Source organism: Ranitomeya variabilis, chromosome 5 (genome assembly GCF_051348905.1).
Source record: "Ranitomeya variabilis isolate aRanVar5 chromosome 5, aRanVar5.hap1, whole genome shotgun sequence".
Lineage (NCBI taxonomy): Eukaryota > Metazoa > Chordata > Amphibia > Anura > Dendrobatidae > Ranitomeya > Ranitomeya variabilis.
This window is the reverse complement of record NC_135236.1, coordinates 25,352,381-25,370,939: the sequence shown is the minus strand read 5'-3', so window position 1 is coordinate 25,370,939 and position 18,559 is coordinate 25,352,381. Positions and strand designations below refer to the sequence as shown.

General features: G+C 42.2%; 1 protein-coding gene across 2 annotated transcripts in view; it reads left to right on the top strand.

The window, feature by feature from the left end:
• Positions 1 to 18,559, top strand: part of LOC143774209 (NXPE family member 3-like) — a 110,034-nt gene that overhangs the window by 72,699 nt on the left and 18,776 nt on the right. The window contains exons 2-4 of one of the 2 annotated variants that reach the window (XM_077261589.1): positions 302 to 420; positions 12,560 to 12,665; positions 15,604 to 16,089. In XM_077261589.1, coding sequence (XP_077117704.1) covers positions 12,606 to 12,665; positions 15,604 to 16,089 — 546 coding nt within the window. In that variant the 5' untranslated portion in view covers positions 302 to 420; positions 12,560 to 12,605. The remainder of the gene's footprint in view (positions 1 to 301; positions 421 to 12,559; positions 12,666 to 15,603; positions 16,090 to 18,559) is intronic. The other variant, XM_077261590.1, reaches the window with a different exon arrangement.

The following is an 18,559-nucleotide window of genomic DNA, read 5'->3' as shown; positions in this document are numbered from 1 at the left end:
GTTTCCTGTGAAGTGCAACTGAGCATCATCGTGAGAGACAGTGTTTGGCACATTATGGATACTTCACATTTGGCCAAAGTAACTCAAGTTCCATGCATGGTTCATGTCCTGAGCTTTAGTCACGCTAGTGTAGAAAACATCGGTCCGATGTTGCTCCAGAAAAGTAGGACGAGTGTCATACGAGTACAATGCGATTTTTCTCACCTAGAGCCCGTATGACATCCGTATGACTTGTGTATTTAATCCATATGGAATACGGTTTTAACATCATCGTACCTAAACCTTGTCCTTTCTATTGCAGATACCCCAAGCCCCAATCAGATGGATTTCTGACTCAACGGATTGGACTGATGGCTACAACTGTCCCAGTTTGCTATGTGCATAATGCCATGTCCAGCCTCCAGGTTAATGTTAGAAAAGGTACTAAGAACAGCTGGGGGTTTTGTCAGGCCCAAACAGACCAGGATATCTACAAAAAGTGTAGAAATATCTACCTGTCATAATTCTTTATTGTGCAGTTCCTGGCACTGGGCAACTATGCCAGATACACTTGCCGCTAGCGTTCTCCTTTCTTGCCACTGTGATTTATAGTGGTAGACCATGCTACTGCTAGGAAATTTACAAATTGAAACAACTCACAAAAAAGGGTTGGCAACAAATATAATCCCGTGCTGGGAACATATTGAACAGGTTTTTAAAAAAATCATGAACATAAAATGCAGTGGCTTTCTCTAGAGACTATTGTCATCAGCAAATTGACTAAAACATCATATATGCCATCAAGATTTACTGTAATTACTAGTGATGGACAAGTGTGCTCGCCACTGATCGATACTCAATCAATCATTTAGGTGCTCGAATGAGTACCGAGCAGTGCCGAGTATCACATGGTGCTCGAGAGCTTGGGTCCCTGAGCCACGGCCGTCAGGCCGGAAGTGCGTAGTAGAGAGGATTGCTGTGGATCTCTCTCTTTCTCATCCTTTTAATATTTTACAGTCATCAAATTATGTATCTCTGTGTAATTACAATTGCTCATTTTGCCTTTCTACCCAGTTAATTATTCTGTTTTCCATTAGGTCTATGACTTCACATGATTAAAAACTGACTGGCGGAATTTTTGTAAGCCCTATATGGAAACAGGAAGTCTATTTTTCCTGCATGAGTCATCACTGAAAAAGTCCCTGACAGGGGGAGGAGCAGAGAAGCTGGGTTAAGAAGTTATGGAGAAAAAATATTCATGCAGGGAAAAAGAGACTTCCGGTTTTTACATAGAACATAGAACACAGAAAAGAGAAGAACTAACTGGTTCTGGTTAGAAAGAAAAAATGAGCAAACATAAGTACACCTGTGCTATATGATACTATGGCTTCAATATATTAAGAGGATACAAACTTTCAAATGACGGCTTTTTTAATTATATGTATTTTGAGATAAAGTTATTTTTTGCTTTTCATTGGAAATATTGAACCGTTTGGCTACTATTGCATGTATATGTGGCTGCACATTGCTGGTTGCAGAATGAGTTAGCTGAAAATCCATGAGTGGAATGTTTTCAAGTCTTTTGTGATGCCGAGCCACAAATGTGATGCTGAATCACCACTCACGGACAGGCCATGAGAAAAGGTAGTCAAGAAATCCAGGGTCAGATACCAAGAGAGCTCATTATAAACAGGGGTATAAGATAAAGGCATAGTCAGGTCACAGTCTAAGACAGAATCCCAGGAAAGTAGCATATCAAGACAAAGGAACTATGAAACAGATGGTCAAAGGCAAGGTCCAAGGTCAGGCAGCAAAACATCAGAAACAGAGCCCTGGAAAACAAGGCTCACACACATCCCAAATAGTGATGAGTGAATATACTGTACTTGTTACTCTAGATTTCCTGAGCACGCTCGGGCGTCATCCGAGTATTTTTTAGTGCTCGGAGATTTAGTTTTCTTCGCCGCAGCTGGATGATTTACAGCTATTAGCCAGCTTGATTACATGTGGGGATTCCCTAGCAACCAGGCAACCCCCTCATGTTCTCAGGCAGGGTACCAGCTGTAAATCATTCAGCTGAGGCAATGAAAACTAAATCTCCGAGCACTAAAAAAATACTCGGAAGACCCCCAAGCGTGCTCGGGAAATCTCGAGTAATGAGTATATTCGCTCATCACTAATCCCAAAGCTAAAGCTACTCCTGGCAATAATCAGACACTGACAGTCAGCTAAATAGCCAGGTAATCACCCAGAATGAGAGACGCCTGGAAGACAGGAATTCCCCAAGTTTCTATTTGGTAACTTCCACTCCATGACACTTAAAACTCATCCTAGAAAATTCCCAAAAATGGGGATGAAAACCATGAATACAAATAAAAGGGGAGTTCCAGTAGACTGACTCGACTGTTAAAGAGAAAGTCAGCAAAAAGGTAAAATTGAAGACAAGTCATCTCGTTGCATCTCAACAAAACACCTTAAAATATATTTCAACAATTAATTTACCCTTTCTGTCTGACAATTGCTTTCAGGGTGGAAAAAAGAGGAAAATGACAAGATAGTCCCCAATTTGCTGCAAAAATTGATCCAGAATGTTTGAGAGAAATTGCACTCCCCTATCAGATACAATGCTAAGAGACATTCCATGCCACCTCACCACATGACTGATAACCAACCTGGAAAGTGTTTTAGTATTCAGACACACTGATGGAAAAGAAAAAAATTGTCTATTTGCTGAATCGAACAACCGTCACCCAAATAATAATTTTCCCACCAGACAAAGGCAAATCCATGATAATATCCATAGACAAATGAGTCCACGGTCTTACTGGAATAAGCACTGGAGCAAATTCCTTGGCCAACTGGTTATGACAGACACATCTTCTCATTTAAAGATTTTTCTGTATTGTCCTGACTATGAAAATTGTAAATTCACACTGAAGGCATCACAAATATAAATTAACACATGTGGATTTATATACTTAACAAAAAAGTGTGAAACAACTGAAAAGATGTCTTATATTCTAGGTTCTTCAAAGTAGCCACCTTTTGCTTTGATGACTGCTTTGCACACTGTTGGCATTCTCTTGATGAGCTTCAAGAGGTAGTCACCGGAAATGGTTTTCACTTCACAGGTGTGCCTTGTCGGGTTTAATAAGTGGGGTTGGGACCATCAGTTGTGTTGTGCAGAAGTCTGGTGGATACACAGCTGATAGTCCTACTGAGTAGACTGTTAGAATTTGTATTATGGAAAGAAAAAAGCAGCTAAGTAAAGAAAAATGAGTGGCTATCATTACTTTAAGAAATGAAGGTCAGTCAATCCGAAAACTTGGGAAAACTTTGAAAGTGTTCCCATGTGCAGTTGGAAAAACCATCAAGCGCTGCAAAGAAACTGCCTCACATGAGGACCGCCCCTGGAAAGGAAGACTAAGAGTCACCTCTGCTTCTGAGGATAAGTTTATCCAACTCACCAGCCTCAGAAATCGCAGGTTGACAGCAGCTCAGATTAGAGACCAGGTCAATGCCACACAGAGTTCTAGCAGCAGACACATCTCTACAACAACTGTTAAGAGGAGACTTTGTGCAGCAGGCCTTAATGGTAAAATAGCTGCTAGGAAACCACTGCTAAGGACAGGCAACAAAGAGAAGAGACTTGTTTGGGCTAAAGAACACAAGGAATGGACATTAGACCAGTGGAAATCTGTGCTTTAGTCTGATGAGTCCAAATTTGAGATCTTTGGTTCATACCACCATGACTTTGTGTGATGCAGAAAAGGTGAAAAAATGGACTCTACATGCCTGGTTCTCACCGTGAAGCATGGAGGAGGAGATGTGATGGTGTGGGGGTGCTTTGCTGGTGACACTGTTGGGGATATATTCAAAAAGGCATACTGAACCAGCATGGCTACCACAGCATCTTGCAGCGGCATGCTCTTCCATCCGGTTTGCGTTTAGTTGGACCATCATTTATTTTTCAACAGGACATGACCCCAAACACACCTCCAGGCTGTGTAAGGGCTATTTGACCAAGAAGGAGAGTGATGGGGTGCTACGCCAGATGACCTGGCCTCCATAGTCACCAGACCTGAACCCAATCGAGAGGGTTTGGGGTTAGCTGGACCGCAGAATGAAGGCAAAAGGGCCAACAAGTGCTAAGCATCTCTGGGAACTCCTTCAAGATTGTTGGAGGACCATTCCCGGTGACTACCTCTTGAAGCTCATCAAGAGAATGCCAAGAGTGTGCGAAGCAGTCATCAAAGCAAACGGTGGCTATTTTGAAGAACCTAGAATATGAGACATATTTTCAGTTGTTTCTCACTTTTTTTAAAGTATATAATTCCACATGTGTTAATTCATAGTTTTGATGACTTCAGAGTGAATTTACAATTTTCATAGTCATGAAAATACAGAAAAATCTTTAAATAAGAAGGTGTGTCCAAACTTTTGGTCTGTACTGTATATATACATATATATATATATATATATATATATATATATATATATATATACACACACAGTATATATGATTATTTCTCAATATACACTGCTCAAAAAAATTAAGGGAATACTAAAATCCCACATCCTAGATGTCACTGAATGAAATATTCCAGTTGTAAATCTTTATTCATTACATAGTGGAATGTGTTAAGAACAATAAAACCTAAAAATGATCAACATAAATCACAACTAATATCCCGCGGAGGTCTGGAGTTGGAATGATGCTCAAAATCAAAGTAAAAAATGAAGTTACAGGCTAATCCAACTTATGTGGAAATGCCTCAAGACAAGGAAATGATGCTCAGTAGTGTGTGGCCTCCACATGCCTGTATGATCTCCTTACAGTTCTTGGGCATGCTCCTGATGAGGCAGCAGATTGTCTCCTGAAGGATCTCCTCCAAGACCTGGACTAAAGCATCAACCAACTCCTGGACAGTCTGTGGTGCAATGTGATGTTGGTGGATGGTGTGAGACATGATGTTCCAGATGTGTTCAATTGGATTCAGGTCTGGGGAACGGACGGGCCAGTCCATAGCTTCAATGCCTTCATCTTGTAGGATCTGCTGACACACTCCAGTCACATGAGGTCTGGCTTTGCCCTGCATTAGGAGGAACCCATGGCCAACTGCACCAGCATATAGTCTCACAAGGGGTCTGAGGATCTCATATTGGTACCTAATGGCAGTCAGGCTACCTCTGGCAAGCACATGGAGGGCTGTGCGGCCCTCCAAAGAAATGCCACCCCACACCATTACTGACCCACTGCCAAACCGGTCATGCTGAAGGATGTAGCAGGGAGCAGATCGCTCTCCATGGCGTCTCCAGACTGTCACGTCTGTCACATGTACTCAGTGTGAACCTGCTTTCATCTGTGAAGTTACGAATTTGCCAATCCCGGTGTTCTGTCAAGCGTCCTGCACGGTGTTGGGCTGTGAGCACAACTCCATCTGTGGACATCGGGCACTCAGATCATCCTCCTGGATTCGGTTTCTAACCATTTGTGCTGACACATGCACATTTGTGGCCTGCTGGAGGTCATTTTGCAGGGCTCTGGCAGTGCTCCTCCTTTTCCTCCTTGCAGAAAGGCTGAGGTAGCGGTCCTGCTGCTGGGTTGTTGCCCTCCTACGGCCCCCTCCATGTCTCCTGGTGTACTGGCCTGTCTCCTGGTTGCGCTTCCAGCCTCTGGACACTACGCTGACAGACACAGCCAACCTTCTTGCCACAGCTTGAACTAATGTGCCATCCTGGATGAGCTGCACTACCTGAGCCACTTGTGTGGGTTGTAGAGTCCGTCTCATGCTACCATGAGTGTGAAAGCACAACCAACATTCAAAAGTGACCAAAACATCAGCCAGAAAGCATTGGTACTGAGATGTGGTCTGTGGTCCCCACCTGCAAAACCACTCCTTTATTGAGGGTGTCTTGATAATTGCCAATAATTTCCATCTGTTGTCTATTCCATTTGCACAACAGCATGTGAAATTGATTGTCAGTCTGTGTTGCTTCCTAAGTGGACAGTTTGATTTCACAGAAGTTTGATTTTTATTGGAGTTATATTCCGTTGTGTAAGTGTTCCCTTTATTTTTGAGCAGTATTGTTTGATGTGATATATAGGCAAAGGGCAGCTACATCCAGAATATATATGTTTATATGTTAGTGTACATGTATATGTTTGTACATCAGTGATGATTGATCCTGTTCGACACTGTTTTGTGCTTGTTTGAGCATCACGGTGCTCGAGAAGCTTGACGTTCGTTCCATTATCAGGGTACATGCTTAATTCCCCGCCCTGCATGTTTGGCGCTCGATTTTAAGTCACTGAACATGCAGGGATTGCCTTCCAACCAGCGTAATTCTGTAGACATGATGGCTACTGGCATTACTGTGATTGGCTGACAGCATAGCGTGCTGTAATTCTATTGATGAGGAGAATCATATTGCATGGTTATTTCTACCACAAAATGTACACTGTAAAAACAAATCCCAAAAAAGTCAGAATTCTGTTTTTAATCACAATTTTACCGCACTTAGAATTTATTTCACGCTTTTGAGTACACTATGTGGTAAAATAGATGGTGTCATTCAAAGGTACAACTCGTCTTGCAGAAAACAATCTCTCATCTGTCTATGGACAGAGAAATAATAGAGTTATGACTCTGGTAAGAAGGGGGGAAAAATGTAAACGAAAATGGGCTGTGGTGTGAAGGGGTTACAGACATTTTGGCATGTTTAATGGCGATAAAGGCTTTGTTGTTACCATGTACAATAAAAAATCCTTTCAAGTACAAATAGAATAGATTCTATTTATTGTTTGACCACTCATATCTGAAAGTAATTTAGAGTTAGCTGGCGGAGTCGGTATGAGCATATTGGAAACATATTGACACATTTGTGTCACAGACTCGTTTGCTGTCACGTACAGGAAACATTCTTACGGGGTTAATTCAAATATTTTATATTCTGTAATAATGCCAATCATATCTGAAAATATTTTAGAATTAGGTGGCAGAGCAGATATTAGTGCACCAGAGACAAACATTGTCGTTGCCACATACAGGAATAAATCTTTTCAGGGTTAATAAAATTAATTTATGTTCTGTAATAATACTGCTCATATCTGAAAATAATTTAGGATTAGATGGCGGAGTAGGTGTTAGAGTATTAGAGACACTTTGGCACGTTTTATTTAATTGCTTCACAAATATTGATGTGTGGTTAGTTGATAATTTCTCATAGTTAGAAAAATCATTCAAAATGATCTGACACATTTTTTGGTAACCCATCCATTCCACTATATTATTCCCTCTGTCTGAGGGTTTTGTGACAAGATTTGGATAATTTTCAAGTATCCACAGAGCCTCTATTTCTGTCTTAGTGTAATTTCGCCTACCACCCCTAGTATATGTTCCCAATTCTTCCAAATCTTTAGTCAAATGTTCAGTGAACTCATCAATGGCAGAATTATTATTAAAATTTATATTTTACTATATCGTCTACAATGCTGATTCAACTCAACAGTAAACCTTCCAACACAATTAGAAATTATATCATTTTAGAAGTTTTGAAATGCTGCTGACAGTTTGGTTAACCTAGGCATGGCAAGATTTTCAAAAACTAATTATCCCCCAAGAGCTGATTATATTGGTTGGGGAAGAGTGGAAGTGGGTAAGTATTCTTAACTGTAAATTTGTTTACATCAGGGAAATCGAGGAAAGGATGGGGACCTAAACAAGGAAAAAACTGACAGCTACAGACAAGAAGGAAGGGTGGAGAGGCCCTAAACTTTTGATTACCGTATATACTCGTGTATAAGTCGACCCGAGTAAAAAACGAGGCACCTAATTTTGCCTCGAAAAACTGGGATAACTCTAGTATAAGAAGCCGGGTATGCATTGTCCCCTAATCCCTATTCTGGTATGCATGGTTCCTCATCCCCATCCTTGTATTTATGGCTCCTTAATCCCATCCTTGTATTTATGGCTCCTTACCCCCATCCTTGTATGCATGGCTCCTCATCCCCATCCTTGTATGCATGGCTCCTTATCCCCATCCTTGTATGCATGGCTCCTTATCCCCATCCTTGTATGCATGGTTCCTTATTCCCATCCTTGTATGCATGGCTCCTTATTCCTATCCTTGTATACATTGCTCCTTATCCCATCCCTGTATGCATGGCTCCTTATTGCCATCCTTGTATCCGTACCTCCTTATTCACATCCTTCTAAGCATGGCTCCTTATCCCAATCCTTGCCTGTTTGCGTGGCTCCTTATTCCCATCCTTGTCTGCATGGCTCCTTATTCCCATCCCTGTATGCATGGCTCCTTATTCCCATTCTTGTATGCATGGCTCCTTATCCCATCCCTGTATGCATGGCTCCTTATTGTCACCCTTGTATGTGTGGCTCCTTATCCCCATCCTTGTATGCATGGCTCCTTATTCCCATCCTTGTCTGTATGGCTCCTTATTGCCATTCTTGTATCCGTACCTCCTTATTCACATCCTTCTAAGCATGGCTCCTTATCCCATCCCTGTAGGCATGGCTACTTATTGTCACCCTTGTATGTGTGGCTCCTTATTCCCATCCTTGTCTGCATGGCTCCTTATTCCCATCCTTGTATGCATGGCTCCTTATCCCATCCCTGTACGCATGGCTCCTTATCCCATCCCTGTACGCATGGCTCCTTATCCCCATCCTTGTATGCATGGCTCCTTATCCCATCCTTGTATGCATGGCTCCTTATTCCCATCCTTGTATGCATGGCTCCTTATCCCATCCCTGTACGCATGGCTCCTTATCCCCATCCTTGTATGCATGGCTCCTTATTCACATCCTTGTATCCATAGCTCCTTTTTCCCATCCTTGTATCCATGGCTCCTTATTTCCATCCTTGTCTGCATGGCTTCTTATCCCCATCTTTGTCTGCATTCCCATCAATGCAAGCATGGTTCTTTATCTCCATCCTTGTACGCATGGCTCCATATCCCCATCCTAGTCTGCATGGCTCCTTATTCCCATCTTTGCATACGTGGTTCCTTATTCCCATCCTTGTATGCATGGCTTCTTCTTCCCATCCTATATCCATGGCTCCTTTTTCCCATCCTTGTATCCATGGCTCCTTTTTCCCATCCATGTATCTATGGCTCCTTTTTCCCATCCATGTATCTATGGCTCCTTTTTCCCATCCTTGTGTGCATGGCTCCTTATCCCCATCCTTGTATCCTTTTAAGTTTTAAGTAATTTGGCATGAAGAGGATGTAACATCTCTCCCTCTTTTCTGAAAACTCATCTCTGAAGTCTTTCAGGTTCCATGGCAGATCGTGAACACTAGCAGAGCAAATTTGTACAGAACTAAGATATCTCTTATGACAATTCAAGCTCCATTTAACAATATGCTTCCAACACCAATGAATAACAGGAATGTGAATAAGCAGCCATGGAAACCCCAATATTAACCCAGCAGTTTAATTATCCAAAACAAAGCAGGAGATGGACTCAGAGTGAAGTTTTCCAATTCGCTGGGTAACCTTTCCGTTATCAGCTGGACAAGATTCCGCAGTGACAAGTTCAGTCAATGGCTAAAATTTGAATGGGTCTTTCCAACCTAACTGTCCCTAATCCTAATTTCAGAACCGGCCCTGAATTAATCAAGTTGGACCAGCAGTCAGCGAAATCTAACTCTTAGAAAAACTAGCTCTTGAAAAGTAGTACTTTATCTGAGAAGTAAGAAGGTACCTTTTAGTCTAGATTACCCCCTTGACAATCACCCAGACATAGGTGTTTAAGGACGACTTGCTTGCTTGTGTTGTAATCGAGCAGTCCTTAAGAAAATGTAACCACAATATAGGTAGAGTCTGAGATTGCGCCGAGGTTCCGTAACAGTGACCCGTAACTTTCATCAGTTTCACCTCAGGTAAGTGGACAGATTTGAGGGAAATTACCAAAAAAACCTGCCATTCACTACTCTTCTCCCGAATTCTGTGATCCATTTGAATGTCCTGATTCATGGCCTCCCCAAAAAACAAGGTGGAGTATGCAGAGGCAGGGAGTCCTTCAGTGTTTCAGGAAGGCCTCTATGGAAATGGAACTTGAGAGCTACATCATTTCACAGAACTTTAATTGACAATTGCTGGACTCTGTTACGATAGTCCTCTTCTGGGCAGCCTCTATGTGTCAGGCTCAAGAATCTTACCTCCGTGACCTGAATACTGTCAAGTTCCTCATAGATCAACCCTAAGGTGTCAACAGAAGATCAGTGTGGGTCTTGTGGGAACAAAGAAAATACCCAAGTCTGAGGGCCCACTCGCAGTAGGGAAATTATTATACCCACTCGCTGTGATTCATAACCTGATGATCAGGGTCACAGGGTAAAAAATAGCCTACCCCTCTCCCTGAACAGCCTAAACTGTTTTTTCTCTCCCCTGAAAATTTGTTATGAAGAGCCACTAGTGGCTCAGGAGAGGCAAACTGCATGCCAGAAGCTACTGCTGTCAGCGAAGGGCTCTAGGAAGCACTCATCTCGCTATAAAACTGACCCTGCAACTGGGACTGTGATGATTCTGGTGTTTCTTGGCCAGATACTAAATCAGCTGGGTGATATTTGTCATCTGATCACAAAACATACAAATTGAATTCATACTGGTGGGGAAAAAAGTATACGGCCATTTGTAATCTGACACTGAGTCACAAATGTGACGCTATGTCACTACTCACGGGCAATCCACGAGACAGGGTTTTCAAGAGATCCAGGGTAAGATACAAAGAGAGCTCGTCATAAACAGAGGGGTAAGACAAAGGCATAATCAGGTCACACAGTCCAATGCCAGAATTCCAGGAAGGTAGTGGATCTAGGCAAAGGGGCTTGGCAGATGGATGGTCAAAGTCAAGGTCCAAGGTCAGACAGAAAAAGATCAGAAACAGAGCCCTGGAAAACAAAATGCACACACACCCCAATGAGTTAATGCTACAACTTGCAGTAATCAGGCATTGACAGCCAGCTAAATAGACAGGTAATCAACCAGAATCGGAGACACCTGGAAGAAACTTAGCACACCCCAGCTCCAATTGGACTACTGTACTGTCACTCACAGTACTAACAAAGCTCAGCACATCGGTGCCTAAGACTGAACGTCTGAGCTGTCACTCTCAGTACTGGCAGCTCAGCACACCCCTGCCTTAGATTGGACGGCTGAGCTGTTACTCACTGCATCCAGGACACAGTGAGTGGTGGACTTTTGGCATATTTTAGACTGAATCCATTCATGTCCAGTGTTGAGTACTACAAAATGCTAATGGATGTGATGAAGGAAAAAATCCCGTGTCAGCAGTTGTTGCACTCGAAGGGCCCAATTACAATGTTTCATGTAATGTGGTGATCAGGATCTGAATGTAAAAGGGAAAAATAGCTGGTGGCAACATGTATTTTTTGCATAAGTTGTTATCAAGCTGAGCCTGATACAATGGATATATTTGTGCACAGCCATATAATTTCTGAACACTTTAACACACCTGGGAGCAATGAGAAGCGAGATTAAATCTCTTCAAATTGCCTTCTCCAAGATTTGTCAGGTTCTACATAGCGAATGCTCAAGTCATTGACCTATAACCTCTGACACACCGGTTTAGCTGAATGTCTATATATAGCTAATGCAAAACAGTGTGTAAATGCTACTCACTGAATATATGCATTGGCTTAAAATGTATTCATACCTTGTGAACTTTTCCACATTTGTTTTACATTACATCCACAAATTTAATTGTGTTTTATTCGTATTTTATGTGATATATAAACATAACATCTTATACCCCTGAATAAAAATCTGAGTGACCAATTGCCTCCAAAAGTCACATAATTAGTTCTCTATTTTCAGATGAGGTTAAAGTAGAACTTTTTGGGCTAAATGCTAAAGGTTATGTGTTGTGAAAAACTAACACTCCACATCACTGTGAAAATGCCTTTCCTACCATCACTCATGGAGGTGGCATCATCATGATGTGGTGAGGCTTTTCTTCAGCACAGATAGGGAAGATAGTCAGAGATGATGGGAAGATGGATGGAGATAAATACAGGGCAATCCTGGAAGAAAACCAGACTTGAGACTGTGGAGCAGGGTCACCTTCCAACAAGACAATAACTCTAAACATACTGCCAGAGCTAAAATGCATGGTTTATATCAAAGCATATCTATGTGTGTGAATGGCGCAATCACAGTCAAGATCGAAACCTCGCTGAGAATCTGGGACAAGACTTGAAAATTGTTTTTCACAGACTTATCTATCCAATATCACTGAGCGAGGGTGAGCATGCAAAGAATAAGGAGCAAAAATGTCACCTCTAGATGTGCAAAGCTATTAGTGACAGACCCCAGAAGATTGTCAGTGGTAAGTGCAGCGAATGGTGGTCCTACAAATAACAGGAACATGTGACAATCAGGGTATTATATTATTTTCTGGAGATGCTATAGTCCATTGATTTCCTGTTAAATTTGAGCTGATATCTTTATTATGTTACACCTTTGTCATTTTCAGAATTGTTTTTCTGTTTGCTGATAACTGAATATTTCTTACTGTTCATTTTCTACATACAGATTGCAGCATCCTCCATAATAAACACTGTCAGGACTCGCAGGGACCATGAAGAAGACGCAGCTGTTCTTCCTTGCTGGACTCTGCATCTTCTCTTTGATCACAATGGTAAGAGGCAGTGTACTGATGGTGGACATAAATTACAGCATAAATTCCTGTACAGTGAAAAGTATTCTAGATTGGTCATATATTGTGTATTTTAATTTCAGAAGCCAGAAGACTGCAGCATCTAATTTCTCCTACTCCTGCACTAATTAGAAGCAATTCACCTTCTTATTAAACGGTGCAGGTTTCTTTTGGCAATGCAGGAATTCATCTCCTCAGTTGAGAGCTCTTGGAAGTTTTCCTGCATTAAGGCTACCAGCTGTTCACAGTTACTTACTCCCATCTCCTTTATAACATTAGCCCTGGTTAGCACTCATTGCGAGAGGTAGCTTATGCTGCTTGGTTAATAGATAGTGGCAGGAGGTTGTTGTTTGAGAAGGCGTTTGATGAATTTATCCAAGACTGTTGCTAGGTTTTCGGTGTGTGCTTATTTTCCTCCTTCTCCTACTTTTGTTTGACCCCAATCCTCCTCTCCCCAGTGTATACCTCTGTTGTTTGTGTGAGTAAATTTGTATGATTATTTTCCTTTATCCCTGTTCGCATTACCTTGTTAGTCTGGTTGGTGTATTACAGTACACTACTACTCCCCTCTTCCCTGGGTGTGGGAAGGGTATAGACTGAGGGTGGATTCAGGAGCTAAGGCAAGATACGTGGCTCTGGTATCTTCACCATCAAAGGTGAACCAAGGAAGGGTGCCCCTAGTGATAGGGACAGGGAAGTAGCCCCTGGTCTCGGATACCCGACAACAGATTTGTGACACCTGCGTGGTGTTGGTGAAATTAACATATTGGAAATTCAATCTTAAGCCAGTGCAGTTGTATATCGTGGGCAATCATCTGTGGGCTAACTTTCATTAATGTCATGTAGGTTCAGGATAAATGTATCTGTCTTAAATAGAGATAATAGAATCAGCCAAGATTCAAATACACCAAATCACATGAATTTTAGATGGAAATTCCAGACTTCTTTTACCCCTCCCATGTCACGAGCATCATCTTTTGGCCAATTTACTGCAGTTCATTGTTTTCTGCATTTTTTAAGTGCTTGATTTTACTCAGTCATGTCTGTATCCATAACTTCATCCTTAGCTGAGAGTCATGATAGGTTTTGAAAGGACATAGAAAAGTTTGACAGCTACAGGGTAACCTCATTCTCAGAACTAGTAATGAGTACCAAAGTTGAAGTGCCACCCGTCATAAAGTATTGGCATATTCTAAAAGCAAACCATAACTTTTCACTTTTCAAAATCCTCTTTAAATTCTTCATGGACCCTGATGAAATACAGATGTAGCATTTGTCAAATTAACTTTCTTTACACTATGAACCATCATTGGGAGGAATAGTTGCATAATGAAACACAAAGTAAATGAGCATCTGTGCTGCGCTTGTCCAGAAGATGTGCTATGATCACACCTATAACACGGACTAAATATGTCATTGGCCATAGATAGTTTAAGAACCTTGAAATACTAATACTTTAAGGTGGATGTTGATCAGTAGTGTAAGGACAGCTATGCACAAATATGATCCTGCCATAACCATCAAACATTTGTAAGCCCTGCAATTGTTCTTTTAATTTCTACTATCAACCTGTGCATTCACCTATAATTGCTGGGGCTAAAGAAGTTTGATCTATCATATCTAAGACTTAGGCTAGTTTCACATTGTATTAGTGCTATCCGTTTAATGGATCCGTTAAACAGATGTGCTAACGCTGATGCCCAAAATGTCTTTTTTTTCTACAATTGCTTTTACGCATGCGCTATCGCATGCTTTAGTAATGGAGGTCTATGCACAGTGAACGCATCCGTTCACTGTGTGTGAGGCCTAATGTACTCGAAAGTGCGGTAGACCATGTTCGAAGGTGCATCACAAAGTAACGGACCATCGCTAATGCATGACGATTTTGAAATGCGCTAGGATGAGTTATGATAATGGATGGCAATGGGTGCATTAACGGATCCATTACATTGCGTTAGTTCCGCTTAGTAACGGATCCGTTAAACGGATGGCACTAACGTGATGTGAACCTAGCCTTAACAGTGTGGTCATAGAATCATGGAATCATTTAATGTTGGAGTTGAAAGGGTCCTTTTTGGTCAATGGGTCCAGCTTCCTGCTCAATGCAGGATTCACTAAACCATCTCAGACAAATGTCTATCCAGCCTCTGTTTGAAGACTTCCATTGAAGAAGAGCTCACCACCTCTCGTGGCAGCCTGTTGCATACAAAAAATTCAAATCAGAGTCTTTGGCAGATGCTAATACCCAGCTCTTTTCGTAACTGATGCAGGTATCAAGTGAGAGGGTTATGAGGAAAGATGAACGAGTCTGACAAAATTTGGTTCTCCAGATTTGCTCAAATGTATTTAATGTAAATTGAACTGCTAGTAAAATCCATTTATTGTGCTATAAAGGTCTCTCCAGAAGCCAAAGTCTAAGAAAATAGGGGTTAATAATTAAGTAATATTATGATCACCTTGACCTTGACCTTGACCTGTGTCGATGCCACAGCTTCCCTCTCAGTTCTATGCTGGCTTTCTTCTTTCTTCTGGTTTCAATCTTCTCTTCCATTTTAAACTCTTTTCGTTGCTTGCTCAATAAAACCCATGCACCATCATGGCATTTGTCTTTTTGTGACATAATAGTAGCTCCAGAACAGATTAGGGACCAAGGAGTGTATTCTTCTCTAATCAATTTGCTAATTTGTAGCTATGAGTAAGAAAGTCAAATGAGGGTCAGCAAAAACCTATCTACTAGACCAAAATGGTCAGAGAGCGATAGAATTTTCATCCTAGCTGTACAGCTTATCTCTGAAATGTATTAACTGTGGCTACAACATGACTTCTACTAACTAAATAGATGCTTTGAATTTGGGTTTATTAAAGCTATATCTCCAGTTATGTGTCTTTCTTTTTTTTCCCCATGTTATTTTTTTCCAAGTTTACCTGCAGATTTTTTTGGAGACCAGACTCTACAAAAGTTCACATGCAGTTTTCAATACCTAGAAAATTCCCAAAGAAAACCCAACTGGATGAAGAACTTCACACGCTTTTGAAGCTGACAGAATGGCCACTGCCACCTAACACTCCCAGTTTGGAATTTTCTACCCACTCAAAAACTTCAACATTTTCTTTACTCAATCCCCGCTCTACCTATGTTGAGGGAGAAAAATTGGAGGTATTTATCATAGCCAAGGACCATAAAGGTCGTGAAAAAAGCTATGGTGGGGATTTTTTTCATGCAAAGCTTCATTCCCCAAGTCTGAAAGCTGGAGTGAGTGGGTCTGTGACAGACAACAAGAATGGCTCCTACACAGCTTCCTTCATTCTTCAGTGGCCTGGTGAGACCATGGTTTCCATAAAGCTCATGTATTCCAGTGAAGCCATTTCAATTTTACATGAAAAAAGAGAGACACGACCAGACAAGGTAAAGTAATACAGAGAACTAATTAAATCATTCCATTGGTGGCCAATAAGATTTTCTATTGCCAAAATACTCAAAATTAGAAAATGTAAAGGTAAATTTTACCTAAACTTGAATTTTGATTCACATTTTAGCAACATTTTTAATTAAATATTTTTTTCTGTCCTTACAATGACTAAGCTGGGTGAAATTAAATAAATTACTGTGAAGTCTTTACTTTATTTAGAAAAATGAGTTTTTATTACTGACATAACCAAATTCCTGTAAGATGTAATGTTTTAGGTGATTCGGGAGTAGAGTTGTTAGGCGTCGAGATCCCACCGCTGCACAGGGGGAATCTAAAGCCATGTTTTCCGCGGTCTCCCATTCTTTCTCAGCCACAAAAGATCATGTTCAGCAGAGATGTCAGTCCCTTGCTCAGGCTAATGCTGTGTGTCTGGCTGCTGCTGACTTCTCAGGTCCAGCTATAGCAACCAGCATTAGTCAGCGGCGAGTAGATGCTCCTGGTACTAAGTCCTGTTTTTTGCCTTCTGAGCATGCCCATGAGATGACCACTCAATGGTGGTCGGACGTCACATGGCCAGGTCCTCAAGCAGCTCAGATTGGTCCATTAGCAAGGTCCTGGAAGACTGCAGCTATAAAAGGATCTCACGGTCGCATGGCCATGCACTAATATATTCTAAAATTGTGGTGTGTGTGCAAGTGTGTTTGTCTCTGGCGCTAGCTCTTAGTGATCCCCTACCCTCGTGTTGTGAATGTGTCTGGGAGATTGAAGTTAGAGACAGTGCCTAGTAGAGGCATCGCCAGCGCGAAGCCGTGTGCTCACTTTGCACAAGACCCGATAGTTAGCATCTTGTAGTGGCGTTCGTCAGTGCCACACTGCATGCACTTGATGCGCTTAATCTATGTAATTAGTGTCAGTTTAGGCATTGCCAGTGCAATGCTGTGTGCATAGTGGGTCTAGACAGACTCTTACCCCCATGTTCTAGGGCAGTGATTTTCAACCAGTGTGCCGCGACACATGGTCGGGTGTGCCGCGGGGAAAGATCCCCAAACTATGGTGCCCGACCCATGACGCCTATGTGGCGTCATGGAATGATCGCGTCCCTGCAGATCGGGTGAAAGGGTTAACTCCAATTTCACCCGATCTGCAGGGACAGGGGGAGTGGTACTTCAGCCCAGGGGGGGGGGTGGCTTCACCCCCCCGTGGCTACGATCGCTCTGATTGGCTGTTGAAAGTGAAACAGCCAATCAGAGCGATTTGTAATATTTCACCTATGAAAATGGTGAAATATTACAATACAGCCATGGCCGATGCTGCAATAGCATCTGCCATGGCTGGAGACCCCGATCTGCCCCCCCCCATCGCCACCGATCGCCTCCCCAGTCGTCCTTTCTGCCTCGATCTCCTGTCCGATCCCCTCCTCCCTCCTGTCCGCTCCCCCGGTCCTCCTGTCCGCTCCCCCAGTCCTCCGATCCCCCCCCCATGTTCCGATCCCACCCCCCCATACTTACCTAGCTCCGATGTCCCTCCCGGTGTCTGGCCGTCTTCTCCATGGGCGCCGCCATCTTGGAAAATGGCGGGCGCATGCGCAGTGCGCCCGCCGAATCTGCCGGCCGGCAGATTATTTCCTGTACATTTTGGTCGCTGTAATAAGTTCTATCACAGCGATCAAAATAAAAAAAATAGTAAATAAACCCCCCCTTATCATCCCCCATAGGTAGGGACAATAATAGAATACAGAAAATATAATTATTTTTGTTTTTCCATTAGGGTTAGGGGTAGGGTTAGGGTTAGGGTTAGGGGTAGGGTTAGGGGTAGGGTTAGGGGTAGGGTTAGGGTTAGGGGTAGGGTTAGGGGTAGGGTTAGGGGTAGGGGTAGGGTTAGGGGTAGGGTTAGGGGTAGGGTTAGGGTTGCACTTAGGGTTGCACTTAGGGTTAGGGTTGCACTTAGGGTTGCACTTAGGGTTAGGGTTGCACTTATGGCTAGGGTTGCACTTAAGGTTGCACTTAGGGCTAGGGTTGCACTTAGGGCTAGGGTTGCACTTAGGGCTAGGGTTGCACTTAGGGCTAGGGTTAGAATTAGGGTTAGAATTAGGGTTAGAATTACGGTTGCAATTAGGTTTAGGGTTGGAATTAGGGTTAGAATTAGGCTATGTGCACACGGTGCGGATTTCCACCATTCCTGCCAGGATATCCCTTTTGTGTTTATCGAAACAGGCCCAGGTTTCACACTGAGTGAGTATAAATACATTTAGAATCTATATTATTAACTATATGTAGAATATGTACTGTTTTAGTGTCATTTTGTGCCATTTTGGTTGGTGGTGTGCCCCGAGATTTTTTAAGTATAAAAAGTGTGTCGCAGCTCAAAAAAGGTTGAAAATCACTGTTCTAGTGGTTGAGTATAGTAACTAAACTTGCACCTAATCTGCTGTTCCCTGAGACAGCTAACAGGGTACAGAGCCCTTTT